The 21,355-nt window shown below is 34.5% G+C and overlaps 1 protein-coding gene across 1 annotated transcript in view; it reads left to right on the forward strand.

Moving 5' to 3' along the window:
- LOC133522024 (allatostatin-A receptor) overlaps positions 1 to 21,355 on the forward strand; it is a 191,241-nt gene that overhangs the window by 145,040 nt on the left and 24,846 nt on the right. The window contains exons 2-3 of the mRNA XM_061857194.1: positions 748 to 1,598; positions 16,250 to 16,405. Of these exons, the coding sequence (XP_061713178.1) occupies positions 768 to 1,598; positions 16,250 to 16,405 (987 nt within the window). The 5' untranslated portion in view covers positions 748 to 767. The remainder of the gene's footprint in view (positions 1 to 747; positions 1,599 to 16,249; positions 16,406 to 21,355) is intronic.

Raw genomic sequence — 21,355 nt, forward strand, 5'->3', positions numbered from 1 at the left:
CATCCTTAGAGTGTAATTCGTGTACTTTATTAGGTTGGATGCTAGGATGCTACCTATACACATACCTATACTAGAGGATCGTTCATGTATAATTTCACCATTTACAGTTTATACAATTTATTGAACGATATAAATCCTAGGTTAAATTAAAAATTATCAAATTAAAATAATTTCAACATTTATAATACAGTAGGTACCTACATTATCTTACATATAAATTTATCAATTATAGCCTTAATTTATTCATAACAATGTAGCAACGCCATGTAGGATTATTGAAGCATGAGGTTTATGTTAATCAAACCACCCGATATTAATTCCACCTCTAATCTACCCACCGAACTAGAAAACTTGAGGTTTCAATCAAGTACCACCCCTTTTTTAGGTCAAGATTTGCATAAACAATCACTCATGAAGATTTAATGTTTGAACTTAGTCTCTAATGGACGCGTACTCAATATATGTGTATCAACTATACCTAATTACCTATTCAAAGATTGTGAACTTTCGCTTTCCGTCTTTATTCGCTATGCACGCAAGAAAATAATAATCAATCAAACCATTCTCATCAATAACAGTCAATGTAAATAATGCTGCAACTGTTACATCGTGAAATTGTAATGTGCCCTCGATAGCCAAGCCGGGTTATTCCGTGAAAAAAGGAATATTCATACAAAAAATGTTTAATGTATGTTTGCTTCATTGTGATTGTAACGGCATTTCAAAATTTTATTTGTATTGTTTCAGGTAACCCAACATACGGAACAATGGAGCACCAATCATCAGACGAAGATTTTTATAGCATATGCTTGAATATGACCTCTGATGAACTTAGCCTCGGAGCATGTAACTACAGCAATGAATATGAAAGTGGAGAGCTTCTAGAGAAAGTAGTGTCCAGGGTTGTACCAATTTTCTTTGGCTTCATCGGAATCGTTGGACTAGTTGGCAATGCTTTGGTCGTGTTGGTCGTCTCGGCCAACCCTGGCATGCGATCGACCACAAATCTCCTCATTATAAATCTGGCAGTAGCTGATCTCCTCTTCGTCATTTTCTGCGTACCTTTCACAGCCACGGACTATGTAATGCCAAGATGGCCGTTCGGCGATTGGTGGTGCAAAGTTGTGCAATATTTCATAGTGGTCACCGCCCACGCGTCAGTATACACCTTAGTGCTTATGTCCTTAGACAGATTCATGGCTGTAGTACACCCTATAGCATCAATGTCGATCAGAACAGAGAAAAACGCGTTATTAGCAATAGCTTGCATCTGGGTGGTGATACTAACAACAGCAATACCTGTAGGAATATGCCATGGAGAGAGAGAGTACTCTTACTACCATAGAAATCATTCATCATGCGTCTTTCTAGAAGAGCAGGGTTACAGCAAGCTGGGCTTCCAGATGTCGTTCTTCCTATCTTCATACGTCATACCGTTGGCGTTGATTAGTTTTCTTTACATGTGTATGCTGATCCGGCTCTGGAAGAGTGCGCCGGGGGGGAGAGTTTCTGCGGAAAGTAGGAGGGGGAGGAAGAAAGTGACCAGGATGGTCGTCGTGGTGGTTGTGGTGTTTGCTGTGTGCTGGTGTCCTATACAGGTAAGCATTATTACATTATATTAATCATTGACAAGATGGACTTTTGACTGTTATTTCAATGTAAAAGCACCACAATTTAACTTATAAAATAACACAGATGTCTAGAATATTTTACTTTGCAACATAAATAGCGTATATATATAAATCATAACGAACACGTTGTCAGTCAAAATTAAATCCTCGTCACGTTGTAACATTTAACCCCTCGACACGCCTGCGACGCGACGGGCAAAAGGAATAAAGAATTACCCATACGAGGTACAAGATCCAAACGTGGCGGGACTAATATCACTGGTCCTTTTTATTACAAGAAACATGAGCACAATACTACACAGGGTAGACTGAAAGTTCCTGGATTCTCAAAACAGGTAATAATCATATTTCTTCTAAGAACGAGGATATTAGTAAGAGAGCTGGTAGACATTTTAGAGTAGGTATAAAGCTGAAAATTTGTCTCAAACTTGGACTGCCAAGAACTGCAGACTTAGCTGGGGGGTAGCGGGGCTAAATCAACCCGTATACATTTAAAATATAATTTTTTTGCTCAAAAAAGGGTTTAAGTATACTAAAAATCTATCAATAACGCCTAAATAAATTTCAATGATCACAGGTGATGCGTCAATTATCCCAGTTCCACCGCCTTTTTAAACCCCTTAAGAGAAGCTTTCCGTGATAAAAACTACCCTACGTCAATTCTTAATCTCTCAATATAAATCGGTTCAACAGTTTATCTGAGTCTGCTCCACTGCAACTCCTTTGTATGTGTAATACTAATTGGAAACGAAGAGTACCTAAATTTACACCATTCAATCAATATGTTTATTCTCAGACAGCTACATTTTAAACTAAATAATCGGCTAAGTGCATGTCGGGCCGTGCTCATTGAGTCAGTGTAGGGCTTCGTCGTTACCACTCTATCAAAACAGTCCAAATGGGGGCTATTATTAAGTATCATGTACATTACAAGCATAATGAACTAAGTGAGTAATACCTTCGCAGCACTTTGTACGTTCTTTTCTTAGTAAGAGAAGATTATTTGCAATAAGTAACTCTAAAACGACTGCTGTTTCCTGTTCACTTGAACTTAAACTCAAATTACTCCATTTCACTATAAGACATAAGGTCAAAAACACATATTCTCATATAAACATGAATTGAAAATAGTCTAACACCAAAATACCTAAGTCCCAAAACACCCTAAATATAAAACGAACTTATCATGATTATGTACTACTCCCGAAACACCTAATGTAATAAGAGTTGAAACTCGGATCAAACTAATCCCATAATACACTAATCCCAAAATACACCATTCTTTAAAATAACACAGTCTTAAAACACACTAGTATCAAAACATCGTAATTGGGATTTTCGTACCGACTGTGAGGAGAGACAAGGAGAACTACCTGATGGTTACCTTACGGTATGTGCGAAAGAGACCACACAATATATAGCTTCTAGAACCTGCAGGCCCAACCCTTCATCTACCAGCTTATGCCGCATCTCTTAAACCACTTAATACAGTCAGTAGCAAAAATCGCTAAGCGGGGAAGGTTTCTAAAATAACCTCGATACCACTAGAACGTTTAGGGTATTTTGGGACTAGCTAGTTTTGAACCTACTGTATTTTGAAAATCGTGTAGAATATGAATGGTGTATTGCAGGAATGGCTTGTTTGGGCCTTCTGCTTTTATGACAGTAGGCGATCGTGGTAATAGTATATAATAGAGATAAGTCCGTTTTGAATTTAGAGTTTTAGGGTGTTTTGGGACTTGGGTATTTTGGTGTTAGATTATTTTGAATTCATGTTTATATGAGAATATGTGTTTTTGACCTTATTTCTTATAGTGAAATGGAGTTATTTGAGTTTAAGTTCAAGTGAACCGAAAACCGACTGCTGATGATGTTCGCTATAGTTTTTGTTAGGATTAGGGATCCAAAGAGGGAAAGAAAAGCTTGTTTTAACACCAAATAAATGTTTTAATTATAAATGAATTACACTTGACTGGCGCCGCTGCGCTTCTCCTCTACCACTAAACGCGCTTGAAGATTTTTCAAAGTCCGCTCCCCTGCTGCAACTGATTCCCATGCAGAAATAAAGTGCTTATAGCATTCTGGTAGACTCATGAAAATCTTTGTTATAACCATCTTCTCCGAAATTTCTTAATTCATTGTCTTCAGTTTATCAACCGTTGACAGGTATTTTGCCATGGGCGCTTCATATTTAAGGTTGTAAAACTTCTGCTTTATTAAATGAATGCCCACCTTCGACTTAGTAAGTACGTAAGTAAATATTCTTTATTGCACCAACAATTATACATTTTACATACATGTAAAACTACAAATATATTTAGAATTTAGAATCGTAAACAGTGATCAACTTGTCCCACATCTTCTTTGCGGTCTCGGATGTAATTAAACAGTTTAAAACTCCCTCTTCCACTCTTAAAACAATAATTTCCTGGGCTTTTCTGTCTGAATCCTCCCATTTTTCATTCTCTGCTTTATCTGTCTCCGAACACACTTCTGCCATTACTTTATATAATTTTCTCACCTTCAACACAATAGCAGTTTGCAGCTTCCATGCTAGCCAATTATTTTCGCCGTGTATTACGGCCATGCCGCTGTCCAGGTTTTCCATGACGATTTATTACGACTTACTTCCTCTTATTCGTCTTGCTAGAACCGACGACACCAATGTGCGTAAATGTGTCGTAATTACTTCCCTACAGCTTTCCAGTGCCTGGGCCCATAACCTGATAGGATTAGGGCTCCAAGCAGGAAAGAAAAGTTTGTTTTAACAACAAATAAATATTTTAATTATCTCAGGCAAAACTACATAGTAATGGCGTCTCTCACAATAAGATTACCTACATTTTGTTTTATATTTGTCAATCATATATGTCATATCATAGTCTATGCGCTTATTTTCTTCGTTGCGTACATCAACAGTTTTCATTAAAAGTATTTATTAAGTTTTTGTTTCACGATTTTTTTCTTATTTTTTGGACCCATGGTTCTAAAGTTAGAGGGGAGGGATGTTTTTTTTCCAGAGCGATTATTTCCAAAAATATTATTTTTATTAAAAAACGTACTTACACTTTCGGACCTAAGCAAAAAAAAAAAGTTTAACACGTTGAACGCCATGGGGGGCACCGGCGACCTCACGAAGTCAACTGCAACACGCCATGGGGGGCACCGGTGACCTCGTGCTAAACCTGTTTTTAAGACGCTACCCTGCGCCGCGTGTAGCAGTTATAAGCAATGCGTTGTATGCAAGGGACCGGCATGGCGCTCGTTAGTAAAACGGTGGCTTGGGACGTGGGTGCAGTTAGTGACATAGTAGATTTGTTGAAAAAAATGAAAAAAACAAGGCATTTTTTTCAAATCACAGTTTTAATTCTATAATTTATATAATTAAGTATTTGCAATAATTATATAATTAATAGAAATTAATTTCAATTATCTGGAGATACACGACAATTATCAAAAAATAAGAAAAAATAAATTTCCCAATGCAGACACACACCTGATACATGCATTCCACAAAAAAAAACATCATAAAAACCCAAAATTAACAAAAATAAACAAAAACAGCGTATCTTCTTGAACCAGTAGCAGGAATTGCCAAACCAAGCTCACACACAATGCCAAAGCAGTTAAATTTTATATTATAAGCATATTTTAGCGGGTGCGAATGTGACAGTATAATGACCGGCACAGTGACCGGCGTGGCCGGCGGGGGGACCGGCGTGGCGTCATGGTAACGGTTTTTGAAATATGAACTTCACAGCGCCACGGGGGTCATCGGTGACCGCGAGTTTTTTTTTTAAATAACTTTTTAACTAAACCTCCAATAACAAAATAAAATATATATCTATATACATATCAAAGTAATAATTGAATTAACATCAAGTTTTTTTTTAAGAAAAAATGAATATTTTGGTCTGGCGTTTAACGTGTTAAATAATTTTTATGTGAGATTTCCTAAAAAAAAAATATTTAAGGTTTTATTTTACCGTTCTGTCGTCATGTATGATTAATGTATTCTTGCTAAATTGCAGCTTTTTAATACTAACGATCACGGAGCCAAGTCGCGGACGGACGGACAGACATGGCGAATCTATAAGGGTTTCTACGTACGAAACCCTAAAAACTACATTCATATATTATATAAGTATATGAAAATACATTCATTTGATAGGCCACGTCAATGTATTTTATAACGATACAATTACCAGTAAGTAAATAAACAACGTAATTTTATTTCCGTCGCCGGATCTCAAACAAGACTCCTGACGTGACGTGCCGTGGCATCGAGGTCAACAGGGTAAGCATTAGCTGTGCCACTGGCTCCTCAGAGAGCAGTTTTTAAGCACTCACGACTTTTCTGGGCTTTCACTGTTCACACTACAATAACCAGGGAAGCACGTTTTAAATTGTTTAAAGGATGTAACGAAAAGAACAGATTACGCTTCATGCTGCTTTTATCTTGACTTAGAGTTCCTGTAATTGTGAAACCTGCATTTTATATTATACTAGTATTTAAAATTATTGTACCTACGTAAAATGGTCCAAACCCACAAGTCCAAAGGTGTAAAAGAGAAGAACAAAACTTTTTTCTATCATCATCCTTCAATCACAAACGACACTTTTGACACTAACAGGTCATATTCATAAAAAAATCGTAACATGATATTACAATTAGAATAAAATTAGTACCGTTTGTATTTTCAGACGCTTAGACTATAAGTACGAAACCCCGTAAAGTTACTTAAAGATGTTCCACGTAATCACGAAATATGAGTAAAGTAAGACAGGCGGTTGCTCTAGCAGATTAGGACTTAAAAGGGAATTAATTACACATTTCATAACAAAAACGGATTCTGAGTTTCTCTGAATTGTTATTCACTTTGACCTTAATTTGAAAAGGGATCGAAGTACGCCAGAAGATAAATTTTATTATTTTGTACCATGTTTATATAAAAGAAAAACAAACTTAAATTTTGAACAAATTTTCACACATATTGACAAGTTTGGAATATCTTTCTTAAATACTTCACATTTTTAATTTCATATTTAAATGGGTGTTTATTAGCCTCAATCTATTGTAAGGGTCATTATTTATAAATAGCTTATATTATGGCTATCTTACTTTTATCTATGAATAGCCTATAAAAGAGTATCAATTGACTCTTACTTAGTTTGTTACTGGTTCCCGCCATTTTGAATTGTTATAAAAAGACGGGTAGGCAGTGACAAGCGGCCAGTTCGAGTACGGACAAGTTATAGTGAAGACGTCTAGGAATATTTATTGTAAATTGGTTGCTATTATATCTTTATCTTTAATAAAGTCAAAATATTGGTAAAATGATTCGTTTTCATCATAAATCCGGAAATATCCTAACACTATTAAATTAATGATTTAAAGAACAAACAAACAAACATTTGTTCAGGAAATAGGCCACAGAGCCACTCTTACAAGTCTTTTTACAATCAATATAAAGAACAAAATACTCGTACAGTTACAAATATGGAATCAATGAAATATTAGATACTTTATTAGAGATGTATACCGTCTCTAAATGTGGAATTACACAAAAAAGTATGATAAAAAAAATTCAAACAACAAAAAGTACTAAAATGCTTCAGATATGTAAAAATTTCAAAGTGTCAGAGATAAAATATAAAACGATCATTAAAATATCGTTAGAGATGTAAAGGGTCTCTATGATTATATAAATAAAAGAACATAAGAAAAAAATCACGATTTACGATCAACCGAATTCATTAATCGGTTAATTGTATGAAGGAAATACCGGTTATCGACCGCTTCAAAGTCACAGGAATAATTTTAAATATAAGCGATTATCTATTATCTTTTTAGGGTTACGTAGTAAATGAACACTTATAGCTTCGCCACGTCCGTTCGTCTGTCTACTCTGTCCGTCCGCGGTTATTCTTTTCAAATAATGTTCTATATGAAAGTGGCTCATTATAATAACTCCCAGTATTGCCAACATATGAATTATTATCTGTCGCACAACTTCATTCTGTCTGTCATCTGTCAAATTTTACGTTAAGATAAATGAAAAACCATAATTATAACGTAAATAGTTGTATACTCGAAAGGATCACGTAGTGGCCAATAAAAAAATAATAAGGCATACATCTCTTCCTCTTCATTTCTAACGAAACAACAACAAAGAAAATGGACATACTTAATAATATTAAATACGCAGATTATAGGAAAGATGCAATTATAATACTTATGTATATTTTGAAACAAAATAGCTACAAAAATACTAAAGAAAGACTACTGCGACATATAGTTTTTAAATAATTGTCGAATAAAGTGACGCGTAACAGAACGTTTTTGTTTTCAAACACTAATCAGCGCTTCTGCAATCATCACAGGCGCCACGCAAGGGGTCGCTGTTGCTCTACGTCCGTAGGAATTACCTTAGATAACCCTACACGTGATCTCCGGGTGGTGCTAACAGAGCAACAAACTTGGCAACTGCACTGTCCTCCAGGACCTCGCAGTGCTTACTGGATACGAAAGTACTCGATTACAATGCCAACAATGAAATATTAGGTAAATTCTGGTTTGTTTCTTTTTTTTAAGATTACAACTATTACTTTTGTATTAATTAAAGTATACAAAGAAAATATAAAGCGCTAAACAATTATTAATCAATAAAAAATACCCAAAAAAAATCTGATACTCACATATACCGTCAGATGGTGTTGCGACGCCTATGGTAACTGAATAACACAGTAACAATATAGATGTCTTCTTCAATCTTGAGTTTAAGAAATTTGTAAAAATAAAAAGTTAAAGAAATTTGATTTAAAAAAACATAAATTCATTATCTGATTGCATATTAGAGCGTTAGAGAAGCAGATAAATAAATTTTCATTTTCGTTTTTAGCGGTAGGCCATCATAGACCGCGGACCAGGAGCATACTATTTCAGATGATAGTTTAGATGCCACCATGAATTAAAAAAATAGAACTTAAGTCGGTTGAATTCCGGTGGAAAGACCGTCAACTGGTCACATAAACATGTAAAAAATACGTGCCTAACCACTTATGTCTGCAAAGTATGCGTAATGCGTGATCCGTTTATTGAAACACCTGATGAAATATTACATGCTTCATAATTTAGTTATCACTATCATGAAAAGGTGTAAAGCGCTTATTTTTACAGGTTCATACGACCAGCTGACGTTCTCTCCACCGCGATACTATAGGCTGACGATTTTTTAAAGTCACAATAGCATCTATACTATCATCTGACCAATTATCAAATGGCAGGCGATGGCCATTTTTTTACGTGTTTTGTCTGACGTCCACTAGGGTTCATCAACATAGCCGTTAACCACTTTACGAGGCGATTGGTCGTGGAAATCTGTTCCTGGCTCGCGGTCTATCAGTAATCCCGTATAGATAATTTTATTGTTAGTGGTATCACTGAAAAGATGACGCCATTGATGTTGCAGGCCCTTAAAAAATATCTTTTAATTCAGGCTTCTAGCCCATATCACAATAAATAAAAAAAACTACCACTTAGGTAATATTTTTATGTTATAATACACTGGTACTATTTTAGGTGGGATTATTTAAAAAGAACACAAAAATAAAAAACTGGCTTCCCTTTTCTTACTATTTTCACTATAAACTAAAAACGCCGCTTCTCCATACAAACGTAGTCCCCGTTTTCCTCTCTGGATACTTTAATTTTTTTCGATTTTTTTATTATTATTGTAAAAATTAGCAGCGAAAAAATTATGTCATAAAAAAAATGTTCCTAATTCTTATATTAATTAAAAATTCTAAATAAAAATCCAACGTAGGGGCATAGCTGTGGCTGATATATAACAAATTGTGTCACAATATTTTCAATAATGTGAATATCCAGAGAGGCGATATGAAAGGCGATTTCGCACGGGTCACACAGGCGGATTTTCCTAAATTTCTGGCCAAAAGTCCAATGTACCAAATCAACGATAATAGTCACGTGACTTTATTTTTTGTATCTGTATCGTTCCTAAGATTTAATGACAACCCTCATAACAATTTAAACGAACGTTTTCATAATTACCCACATTAACGAAGTATCGACTTCTGACCAAAGGTTAATTACTTGTTAAAACTAAGTGTATTTATATAGCATATTCTATTGTTTTGAAGTTGTTTGGTGTGATTTATATAATGGATTGTGAAGCTGGAGGTATGTAACTATATATTTAACATGAATGTTCATACTTTTCACTTTGTTTATACACAGGAAAAAAAAAGTTAATTTACAATCGAATTTTTACCTGTTGGTTACTTATATTAGTGTATAAAGTTCAATATTCAATAGAATCTGACTACTGAATGAATATTATAGTAAAGACAAACATATTAGCTAAACTATTTTGATAGTTTAGGTTGCTAATACGTGCTAATCTGTTTTTTATTTAGCTAAACTATTTTGATAGTTTAGGTTGCTAATACGTGCTAATCTGTTTTTTATTAGACAATTATCAGTTGGAAGTAAAAATCACGAAAACAGTTTTTTTTTTCTTTGTTTTTAGGTTCATCTTCTGAGAATATCATTATAAGTCGTCAACAATTGCTTGAATATTATAGAACGTGCAATTCGATAGATAATATTGAAAAACTTAACAATCTTTTTAACCAACTAGCAAGTTTCTTAGGTGTTGAGGATGGTCTCACAAATGACTCAAAATAATTATTATCTAAATTCGTATTCGACTACAAATAATTTTTTCATTGTTTCGAAGATTCAGGTGAAATTACTGGCATAAACAAAAATATTATATATCGCTTTCTTATAATCCTTTTGGCACTTACAAGTACCTACGTTTCTAGTTAATCCAAATAAATTTAAAATTTATTGCTGCAAGACAGCTGTTGTCTTTATCAAACATTATCCATGGTACCCCCTACCAACAACTGTACATAAAATCTTATTTCATGGCCATGAAATAATGAAAAATTGTATAGTGCCTTTGGGGTTACTTTCAGAAGAAGCTCAAGAATCCAGAAATAAAGACATAAAAATGTACAGAGAAAGTTATTCGACAAAATTTAGTCGGATCCAAAATGTGTGTTTAATAACCTTCTTGTATCATCTGATCCTTACATAACAGATATTTCACGAAAACATTACAAGAAGGATTCAAAAGTAAATGATTATCCAAAAGAACTTAAGTATTTACTGGACATGTAAGAAAAAAACTATTAAAATAAATATAGAAACAGTGAAACTTAAACTTTAATAAAGCTGTAGTTTAATTTAAATATGTTTTATTTGATTCCTACAGCGTTTCTAACTTTTAATTCAATCCATTAGTTTTGGCCAGAAATTTAGGAAAATCCGCCTGTGTGCGGGTCCTTCACTTTCGTCTTAAGGAATAATCTTTATTTTGTTGTGCTCATTATTTGACAGCGCTAAATACGTTGCTAAAGCTAGGCGACGCTGTCATATGATAATGCGTGTTTAATTTTTTTTTTTACTTTTGGGTTGGCTTTTTTTAAATGATGTTTATAAAAACATAAAATCAATGGTTAAAATTTTCTGTAAAGTGTAAACAATTAGCACCTAGTCGTATTCGTTTATTATTTAGAATATACCAGTCTTATAAAAGTTATAATTATTAAATCACATTAACAAGTAAATATACATGTGCGATTGTTCATTTACTATCTGCTATATTTAGTATTAGGTTTTTTTTTTTTACTTTCTGTTCTGGGAGCAACAATATCTCAATATATTGTTGCTTCCAAAACTAGTAAAATATAAAATATAATAAGCGAAATGTACGGATAAGATGGTCGATTTTGTCTACGTGACAGCATGATAAAATTGTGTCAGTCACTTTCAATCCCGTGGGGTTAAAAGTGATGGTTACTATATCCCGTGGATTGGATAAAGCCATCCATGAACTCTGATTTGATTTTTTTATAATCTATTCGTAGGTAGGCTTTATAGGCTACCCAGGAAAAAATAAAATTATTTTCCGCGCTGATGGAAATTCATGTTGTAGATTGGAATTGAGAGGTGGCTTTGAATTATTAATTTCCTTTTATCCTTTTACGATTTTCGTTACGAGTATAAGGTTCATCCTGAAATATTTAAATTCAATTTCTGGTCACAACGGAATCATGTTTTTGATTTATGAATTTGCTGTGTGCCGTATTATGGTAATTCGAAGATGATAAATTATGTTGTGGTTCTTCATTATGGTTGAATTAAGATCGGTTTATGTTTCTAGACATTGATTGTGCGAAACACGTGCCGTGGCAGACAAAATAATATTCTTATATATATAGTATGCCTGTTGGCGTCTCCGCGGCCGCATAGCGATACATATAAATACGTTAATAGAACAGTGCACAGTTATAGAAGAATATTATTTTATATTTTTCATGGTCTGAAATTGGGTCGTTGTTTTTTTATACTACGTTGGTGGCAAACAAGCATACGGCCCGCCTGACGGGGCGGCCTGATGATGTTGTTCTAAAAAGTGGGCACAAAATGATACGTATATAACTAGGGCTTGGAATATCGGACGTTTTCCATTTTCGGAACTGATTTTCGATATTGGGTCCCAATTCCGGAATTCCGGAACTGATTCCGGAATTGGGGTTCACCATATTTTTATTAGATTTTTTAATAAAAAAACAACAAAACATTTGAAATTCTGATACTTTACGTTTATCAAAGAAAGTATTGTTTCAATAGAAATTAATTTGAAGTATTATTAATCGAGAAATATCAATAAAATTGAGTAGTGCTCTATTTGCACCACTTATTTTAGCACCTTATTACTATAGTCCATTTTTATTCACTTCAATGATACGGCGTATTTATTTGGGTAAACTACGGATGCTAGCAAACCATTTGAAGCCTAATTTTATATAATGTCTAAATATAACGGCTGCGTAGCCTAATAGATAGTGACTCTGTTTACAAAGATGAAGGTCCGGGGTTCCAATCTCGATAAGGGCATTTATAAATTGTGTTTGTAAAGATTTATTTTTCCTGAGTTAAAGTTGTGTTTTATGTATTAAAGCAGGGATTGGAACCGGTTTTTTGGAAAAAGTTTGAAATAAACATATATTTCGGTTTGTTTTATACTCTGAATATAGGACTCGGTTGTGTTTTTAGATAACGACTTCGTATTATTAGATTGCCCAATTAGAAAGGGAATAATTAACAAAGAACGAAAAAATACCGTTTTCGTTCCCATACAAAAAATACCGGTTTCCGATCCCTGTATTAAAGTATTCAGCTATACCTATTAAGTATAGCTGAATACTTTAATACAGGGATCAGACAGTAAAATTATTTTATTAGCGCTTCATTACAGCCGGATGAGCCTTTTGATGAAGTGTAAAATAATAAATAACTGTAATGGCTCATGGACTTAATGCAAAACATACTACTTAAACGTTACGCTTTCCAAGTTTGGTTTTTTCCTTACTAGTTCCTAATTCAGAATATAATATGTGTTGGTACAGGATCCGAAATAATTAATTAAGGAAACTTCTTTCTGAATTGTGAATAAAATATACAAATACATTTATAAATTTTGATTCAAAAGTTTCGCGTAGGTAGGTTTCTGGGAAAATATAGATGTATGGTTTTGCTTTATACTTCGTTTTTAGCATTAGAAAAGAGGTAAACAATCTAACCTTGACGTGTCTTTCTATTGAAAAACGCTTTTTGAAAATAAGTAAGTAAAAGTTGAATAAGTAAAATGAAAGCAAAGTAATGTGATAATGATTGTATAATATGATTTATAATTGTTACATATTGATTTATTTTTCTTAAGGGGTTAATGCTGCTAGACCTGAGACTTTTGTTAGCGACGGCTAATAACACCAGCATAGTGTAGTTTCTTAACGATTTTCAGTATTAAACATAATAAAATCTAATTAAAGTATCTAAACCCAATTCCGGAATTTTCGATATTCAGTGGTCTTAATTCCGGAATTTTTATATCGGAAATATTTACACCAATAAATTGCTCTGATAATTAGGTTAAGATAATTAGGTATTTGTGTACTTTCACTTGGTTAAATAATTTTGATAAATATTTGTACACATATTTATCAGTTTTCAGTTATATTATTGTGATACTTGCTCAGATTAATATGACATGTGATATGTGTACATATTTTTTATTGGTTAATCTGTTCAGATGCATATGTACCTTTTTATGGTCATTTATTTTTGAAGCTTTAGATTTGCTCATATATTTATGAACTCGTGTACTAAAAGAGACAATATACATTACTCATATAGATAAATACATACTTACATTGTTACGTTACATTGTATAGATTGTAACGGTGCGTATAACGGAACGTTACACTATCAACTTCTCTATTTTTATTAATTTTTTATACTACGTCGGTGGCAAACAAACATATGGTCCGCCTGATGGTAAGCAGTCTCCGTAGCCTATGTACGCCTGCAACTCCAGAGGAGTTACATGCGCGTTGCCGACCCTAGTATTCCCCCCCCCCCTCGTTGAGCTCTGGCAACCTTACTCACCGGCAGGAACACAACACTATGATTTTTGGCACATACAAATTCTAATTTTTCTTTGCAAATTCAAATCCTTCTTGGAACCTCTTTCGCTTCAATTAACATCTTTATATTCCAATATACTTTACTTCCTACATAAGGTGATAAGCTGCCTTATCTCGTCGACAGAGTAATTCTGATCAAAACATTTATTGAAATAATATAAATTAGTGCTGTCCAGTTCTAATTGCCCAGTGCAACTCCAGACTATCTACATCGTGCGTTGTGCCTGTTTTATTACCATAATTAAATACCCATTATCGTCCTGGAACCATAGTTACATTTCAACACCGTTGAGCGAGGCCCACACTGGCGCCCAACGTGGGACGCCAGTGAGGCCCATACTGGCGCCAGACGTGGGGCTCCAGTGTGGGGGGGGGGGGGGGGGGGGGGGCAGATGGGAGAGTTTCATTTACAAAACCGTTGAGTGAGGCCCTTCTGCCCCCTCACATTGATAACATGCATAACTCAGAAACAAATATTCGTAATTAACACGAATAAATGCCCTTAATGGGATTTGAGTCCGAGACCTCCGTAGATAGGTAGTAGGTGACTACTGAGTGGACTAGGAGGCCGGTAAAAATACATAAATTTTATTATTATCCAGTCAGCTTAATGACAAAAATCGATGTTTTTAAAGTAGTAACTAAATTTACATTATCATTTAAAACTTTCACGTTAGAATGTATAATTTTTCATAGACATTTCGTCGGGTAGTTACACAAATCTCTGTTTTGACATTTTCCTGGGACATCATCAGTTATCCGCGACACGAAGTAAAGGCAACAAAATTAATTCACTATAAACCCGGTTTTAATACAGTAAATTACATAACTTCTATTGCAATTATCTCCTATACTTTATAAACAATGCTAATCAAATGCGTGTTCCTGGTACAAGATTCGATAAAACTTTGTAAACCCATCAGCCTCAGTAGACTTAAATCTTGTAAATAAACGCTTTCAACTTTATAACGATATCAAAACAAGCTTACAACCTACAGGAGCCCTTCGAGGAAAGCAAACAATACACAAACAAGAGCCTTGATTATTAGATTCCTATATCGTGTACTGACTTAATCCTTTTGAAAATTATTTGTAGGTATCAGATTTGAAGTGGGTTGAGTGAACCTACTGAAAATGTCACAAGTCTGTTAAACGAAAATAGATCTTAATATTTTTAGCACAAGGGTCATTTAACAGTTTATCCAAACTCAGCTATCAAAGGCCCACTGGCAGTGTAACTCGGGACTCAGTTTACAGTGTAGATTGTCTTTTATTTCACATTACACCAATTTTCGACTAAAGCCAGGAAATCAGAAAAGAACAAAAGATGTGGCGTGCCGCGGGAAACTTGCGACGGGAGATTCAACCAAAAGGGGTAATTATGGTCGGTTGTCAATAAGGCGTTATTTCCATATACTTCAATTTGAAATTTTATCGACAATCGACAATGTGGTATCTTTTGGTTGAAAACGTCACAAATAAACCTACGCAACGTACACAAACTCAACTGAAGTCTATAATTTCGTTCGCCTCACACTTACGGGTACTTTTATTCCACAGATGAATTTCTCGTTAGATTTGATGTTGTAGCTTAATGTAGGTAAGTAGAAATAGAGAGAAGACTTAATTGTGAAGATATTTCTATGTATATAGAAACAGGTCACTGCCACTAGACACTACAGCTCCAACTATTTAAAATATATTCGTGCTTTACTCAATTCTAATAACACTTAGACAAGGAAAAAAAACAATTAAAAATATATTCATATAAATCCTTAATTATCGATATTTGAGTTTGTAATATAAACAACAATAAACATTTGCGTTTTGAACTCATATTTAATAATAGCTTTTAAGGCCACTTGCACCATCCCACTAACCCGGGGCTAACCGGTTAAACCTGGAGTTACCATGGTTACCAGTACAATTTGACATTGGGTTAACGGTTTAACCAGTTAACCCCGGTTTAGTGGGATGGTGCAAGTGACGCTTAGCGAGTCAAAAGTGACCTATTAAACAGACTTATCTTGTTCCAGATAATCCTGCTAGTAAAAGCCCTGGATGCGTACAGCATCAATTACTTCACGGTGACGGCGCAGATCGTCTCCCATGTGCTGGCCTACATGAACAGCTGCGTAAATCCGCTGCTATATGCTTTCCTGTCGGAGAACTTCAGGGTTGCCTTTAGAAAAGTAAGTAATTAGGCTATGTCGGGCTTGGCTGATTCAGCGGACAAGATGGACCCCAAAATTGAAATCAATCAATCGCTCGATATGAAGTAACATGCAAGATTTTTCTAAATTGTTTCAAAAATCTAAATCATATCAAAAATAATTTATTGTATGATTATGGGTTCTATTTACAAAGATCTTAGGTAAATGAGTCATGTTCTCCATATCCTGCCTTACAAAGGCGTTGCAGCAAAACCTCATCTCAACTGATATTAGAATAGAGTTCAAATCAAATTCCATTGTTATTTTTTTACAGATGTTCGTAATTTCGGTTATTTACTACTTTTATGTAAACATTAAGATGCCACGACAGATACATGCTTCTTAAAAGACATTAGCTTATCGTTTTTGAACATTAGATATAGAGAAGTTATAATATGGATGTAGATTTATCTCTATTCCATCGTCTCGCTTTTATCACTGCACCTCCCGCCATAGGAGCACAGCTCATTCCCACTTCTTAGATACATACGAGCCTTTCACTCGTTTCTTCCCAGAACGTATAGAATGTGGAATGAGTTACCTCCTGAGGTATTTCCTTTGCGCTACAACATGGGTAACATCTACAGAAGCGGGTATATAGGATTCTCAAGGGTCGGCAACGCTTAAGTGGGTCCTCTGATGTTTCTTATGTGCATGGGCGACGGTAACCGCTTATTATCAGGCAGCTCATCTACTCAATTGCTATCACAAAAAAATGCAATCTTTATAATAAGCGTGCAAGACTGAAATATGTTGATCAGGGTGGTGATTAATAATTATTATAACGGGTAGTAACACATTAGGTAGACAATGACGTAGTAACCTTCCTAGAATTCCATATGTTTGTTTATACTGAGGTCGATACAGACTAGCTTTGTCCTTGTTAAATGGATAGGTCAAGGTTTCTAGATCAACAATCAACAACCAACATATTTCATTTATATAAATCTACTCCGTTAACATTGAGACGGTGAAAGATTTATGTCAATTATAAAGAGTAAAATAAAGACAGCAGTTTGAAATAATAGAAATAGAAGTATGTAGAAACAGATAACTTAATTTAAAACCACACATTACAAACCATACAATATAATATGTAGAAATGTAATTGAGAATGCATGTAGCCACGTAAAGTAGGTACTTAGTAGAAAATCTACCATCAAATACGTCAGTAATTACGTAATTAAACATGTCTTCCTAAAGTCCCTTAATCTACATTGGATTAGTAATCTACGTACGCGTACCTAACCGTTTGCCTCCTATGCTACGTGTCGTAATGTATCACATTCAATTTGAGACTATTTACTTTCTTGTTCTTATTAGAATCAAAGACAGTTCTAATCTCGTTCGTACTCAATTTCAGCTTTCAATTAAGTACTCAATTTACCATTCGTGTAATAAATGCAGGTACTAAAAGAAAGTTATGAGATTTGCGTACGAAGCTTGTTACGAATCAAATTATTCGACAATTCACTGAAATTATAATCAGCAGCGTATTGAAGCTTTCTTAGGTTTGATTTTTTAAACCGATAAAATTATCTGCCAGATAAAGATAAGACTTTTTTCTCTTGCTTGTGAAAGAAAGGGAGCGTGTTATCTTTATCTGACAGATAATTTTATCTGATGTTTGAAAAATCAGACCTTAGATAGATGAAGATGAGTTTAGATTTTAAATATATATATATTAAAAATCTAAACGTAAAATCAAAGTATTCGACAATTCACTGAAATTATAATCAGCAGCGTATTGAAGCTTTCTTAGGTCTGATTTTTCAAACATCAGATAAAATTATCTGACAGAAAAAGATAACACTCTTTTTCTCTTGCTTGTGAAAGAAAGGGAGCGTGTTATCTTTGTCTGACAGATAATTTTATCTGATGTTTGAAAAATCAGACCTTAGAGAGATGGAGATGAGTTTAGATTTTAAATATACATATATATACATATGAGAGTGTGAGATATTGCTTTAACGTTAGTTAACCGAAGTAAGAGATGCACTGAGATGAATATTAGATAACTTTGATGTGCTTATTTCGATGACAAAATAAGTTGAATTCTTCACTTTCTAACGACACGTTTTCCACCGTTAACATACAAAAATTTTCATGGCCAAATCTCGTTAAGTATATATTACGTACGAGTCATAAGCCTCACTGTACCTTCATACAAGGTGTTCTTTTAAACTCCGTAAACTTCGGAGTATGACTAACTACGTACATTTAAGGAAACTGAATGGCATAGTTAATTCTTATTTTGTAAAAAGTAATTAAATAAATTATTTATATTTTATGAATAGTTTATCTGTAATAAAGATTTTTAATTCCATTCAATTAAGCACATCATCCGTTTAGAAATCTATTTGCGTTTGTTGCTGACTGTATATATCAAATTTGAATGTAATTTTTGACACTGGTGCAATACAAGTATGAAAAATAAAAGGTATTTTTTACCTTTTATTTTTCTGTCTGATGCTAATAAAACACGCTCACCATCATCCCTACATCGTTGATCCTTGCGTGTAATTTTTATTGTTTTGGTACTGTTGGTGCAATCAAATCTCGCAACGCTGTACATAGCTTATTCATGTACATTTGTAAATGAATTAAAAGGTAAACTTTATCGTATGACAATATGGTGCATGTATAATGTTAGACAAATACAATATTGTGATTATTAAATAAAACAATATCATGATTGATTGAGAACTCCGTGTGTTCTGTCACTCCTCTTTTTCTAGCGTCCGTCACGTGATCGTAGTGCGTTCCAAAACTCATTACTTAACTACGAACATGATACATCTTCCCCCTTATGTGGTAAGTCTGTCTCATAGTCTTTAAGATAAGCTTATTTTCCCTTACACTTATGGTGGACGATATTCGGGCATCATACCATATAGTATTAGCCGCGGGCACCAACCACTAGCAACTGGAAACGCAAGTCATTCTTATTGCTCGTGAGAGTCGCGAGTTGATCGCTCAGGTAAACTTGAACAGTCACGTCTAAAAATATCGATACGAACAAAGTCCCAAAAATATGTTTACATATCCTTACTGCCCATATATTAAGGTGCTTACATATTTTTGTCACTTTTTCGTACGTATCTATATTTTTCAGACGTGCAGTAAGCCGCAGAGTTAAGTAAATCCCCCTGCATAGAAATTGTTTGCAGGAGGGGTCATTTAACTATGCAAATTATTGCACGTAGACTCGAATACTTTATTTTATTACGTATAATTGTAATGAATTTCGGGGTTACACAACACTGGTTCACCAAATCTCGATCACGCTCGCGTAAACATTATCATTTACGGCCAGGACACGTTTTGAAACAAACGTTATTCATTTCACAGCGATCTTTAAATAAATACACAGGAACAAAATGTTTTAGCGTATTCCATTATTCGAAAGTCTAAAAATACTCACTAAATGGACAGTTTTTTTGTGACGTCATGGTCTCCGTTACTCATAAAGTCATAGTAATAAATTATTTTGACGGTTTATAAAGGCAATATTCGGATTCAGACTGCACCAGCGTTACTGCTGCAGTATTGCGGTGCTGCATTGTTGCAGCAGTCGGATGAAAGAGGGAATCTAACGAGATAACGGTACTTTTTTTATGAAATTCCATTTCGGGAGAAAACGTTTGCCACTAATTAAATCTTGACAAATCAATCACTCGAATCAATAAAAAAAAATTGTTTTGCAAATTTTGAAAAAAAAGGAAAATCTATAAATTTAGTTTTTCATTGTATCAATAACATAGTGAAAAATCATGGAAAATGGAACAACGGCAGAACGTTTTCTCTTTTTTATGGACGATCATGTGCTATCCCTCTTAATGTCAAATTTATTTTTCTCTCGTTGGTAGATGGCTAAAGTGGCACATGTTGTGCACAAAAGCGACCGTGTCATGACATAAGTTTCGCGTTAACACGGCCTTGCAAAAAAGGCGTGGAGTTATTTTTTATTGTAAAAGTTTTCTCCTTTTTCGTCAGTAAATAGTAACATCTGGGGTTCGCCCGAATTGTTGTCATCTTTTTGTTATTCTTATCCTGCAATCAAGTAAACGTTAAAGCTAAGATAATTTTTTCCAATCTGTAGGATGGCACTGAAATAAAAAAAAACTATATTTAATTACATTTATAACCGGGTCTATAGCGAGGTAGTAACACAAATCTCTATTTTGACATTTTGCTGAACGCGACCATGATAAGTGAAACCTGTGTCGAAACGTCATGTTAAAATAAATTCCCTTGAGACCCCGTTATAAATGTAATTAAGTAGGTGTTCAACACGCGAAAGTTTTATATGGTATAATTTTTTTTAGAAATTGGCAGGTGCGATCTAAAGCCGCGGCAGAGAATGGGTAAAACTTTAATTAAATTCCCAGTACCAATACGGGGGTTGTTAATCGTAAAATGTAAGGACTCAATTAAGTGAATAATTTAATACGAACACGTCTTCTTCTTATTCGTGTAAAGGGATCAAACTTTTTAAATTAAATTTTTGTCTGCTAATACTTTGCCACTTCTAGCCCTCTGGATGTGGCCCTCAGGAGATCTTCCTCAGTGCATATCGTTGAGCACAAGGAACATTCGGTCATGTGTTTTGTTGTTTGGAGCACTCCACACTCGCAGAAAGTATCACCTTGTCGGTCAATACCGCATCTCAGAAAATTATCTTTTGACCCACCAAATCCCGTTCTAAGTCAAGGGCTGTTAAGGGCTTTCCATACTGCCCAGTTTTCCTTTCCCTCTGGAGGCAAGAGTTCCGCAGCAAGTATGCGTAACGATGTGTCGTTGAGTTGTGAGTTCCATGATTTGAGGCGAGCCTCCTGGGGAGTTTGGAGGAACACGTAATAAGCGCTAGAAGCCTAGCAGTAAGGCGTGAAGTTTCTAAACTGGAGATAGTGGATTTGAAATTTATTC

Source organism: Cydia pomonella, chromosome 10 (assembly GCF_033807575.1).
Source record: "Cydia pomonella isolate Wapato2018A chromosome 10, ilCydPomo1, whole genome shotgun sequence".
In the NCBI taxonomy this organism is placed as follows: Eukaryota; Metazoa; Arthropoda; class Insecta; order Lepidoptera; family Tortricidae; genus Cydia; species Cydia pomonella.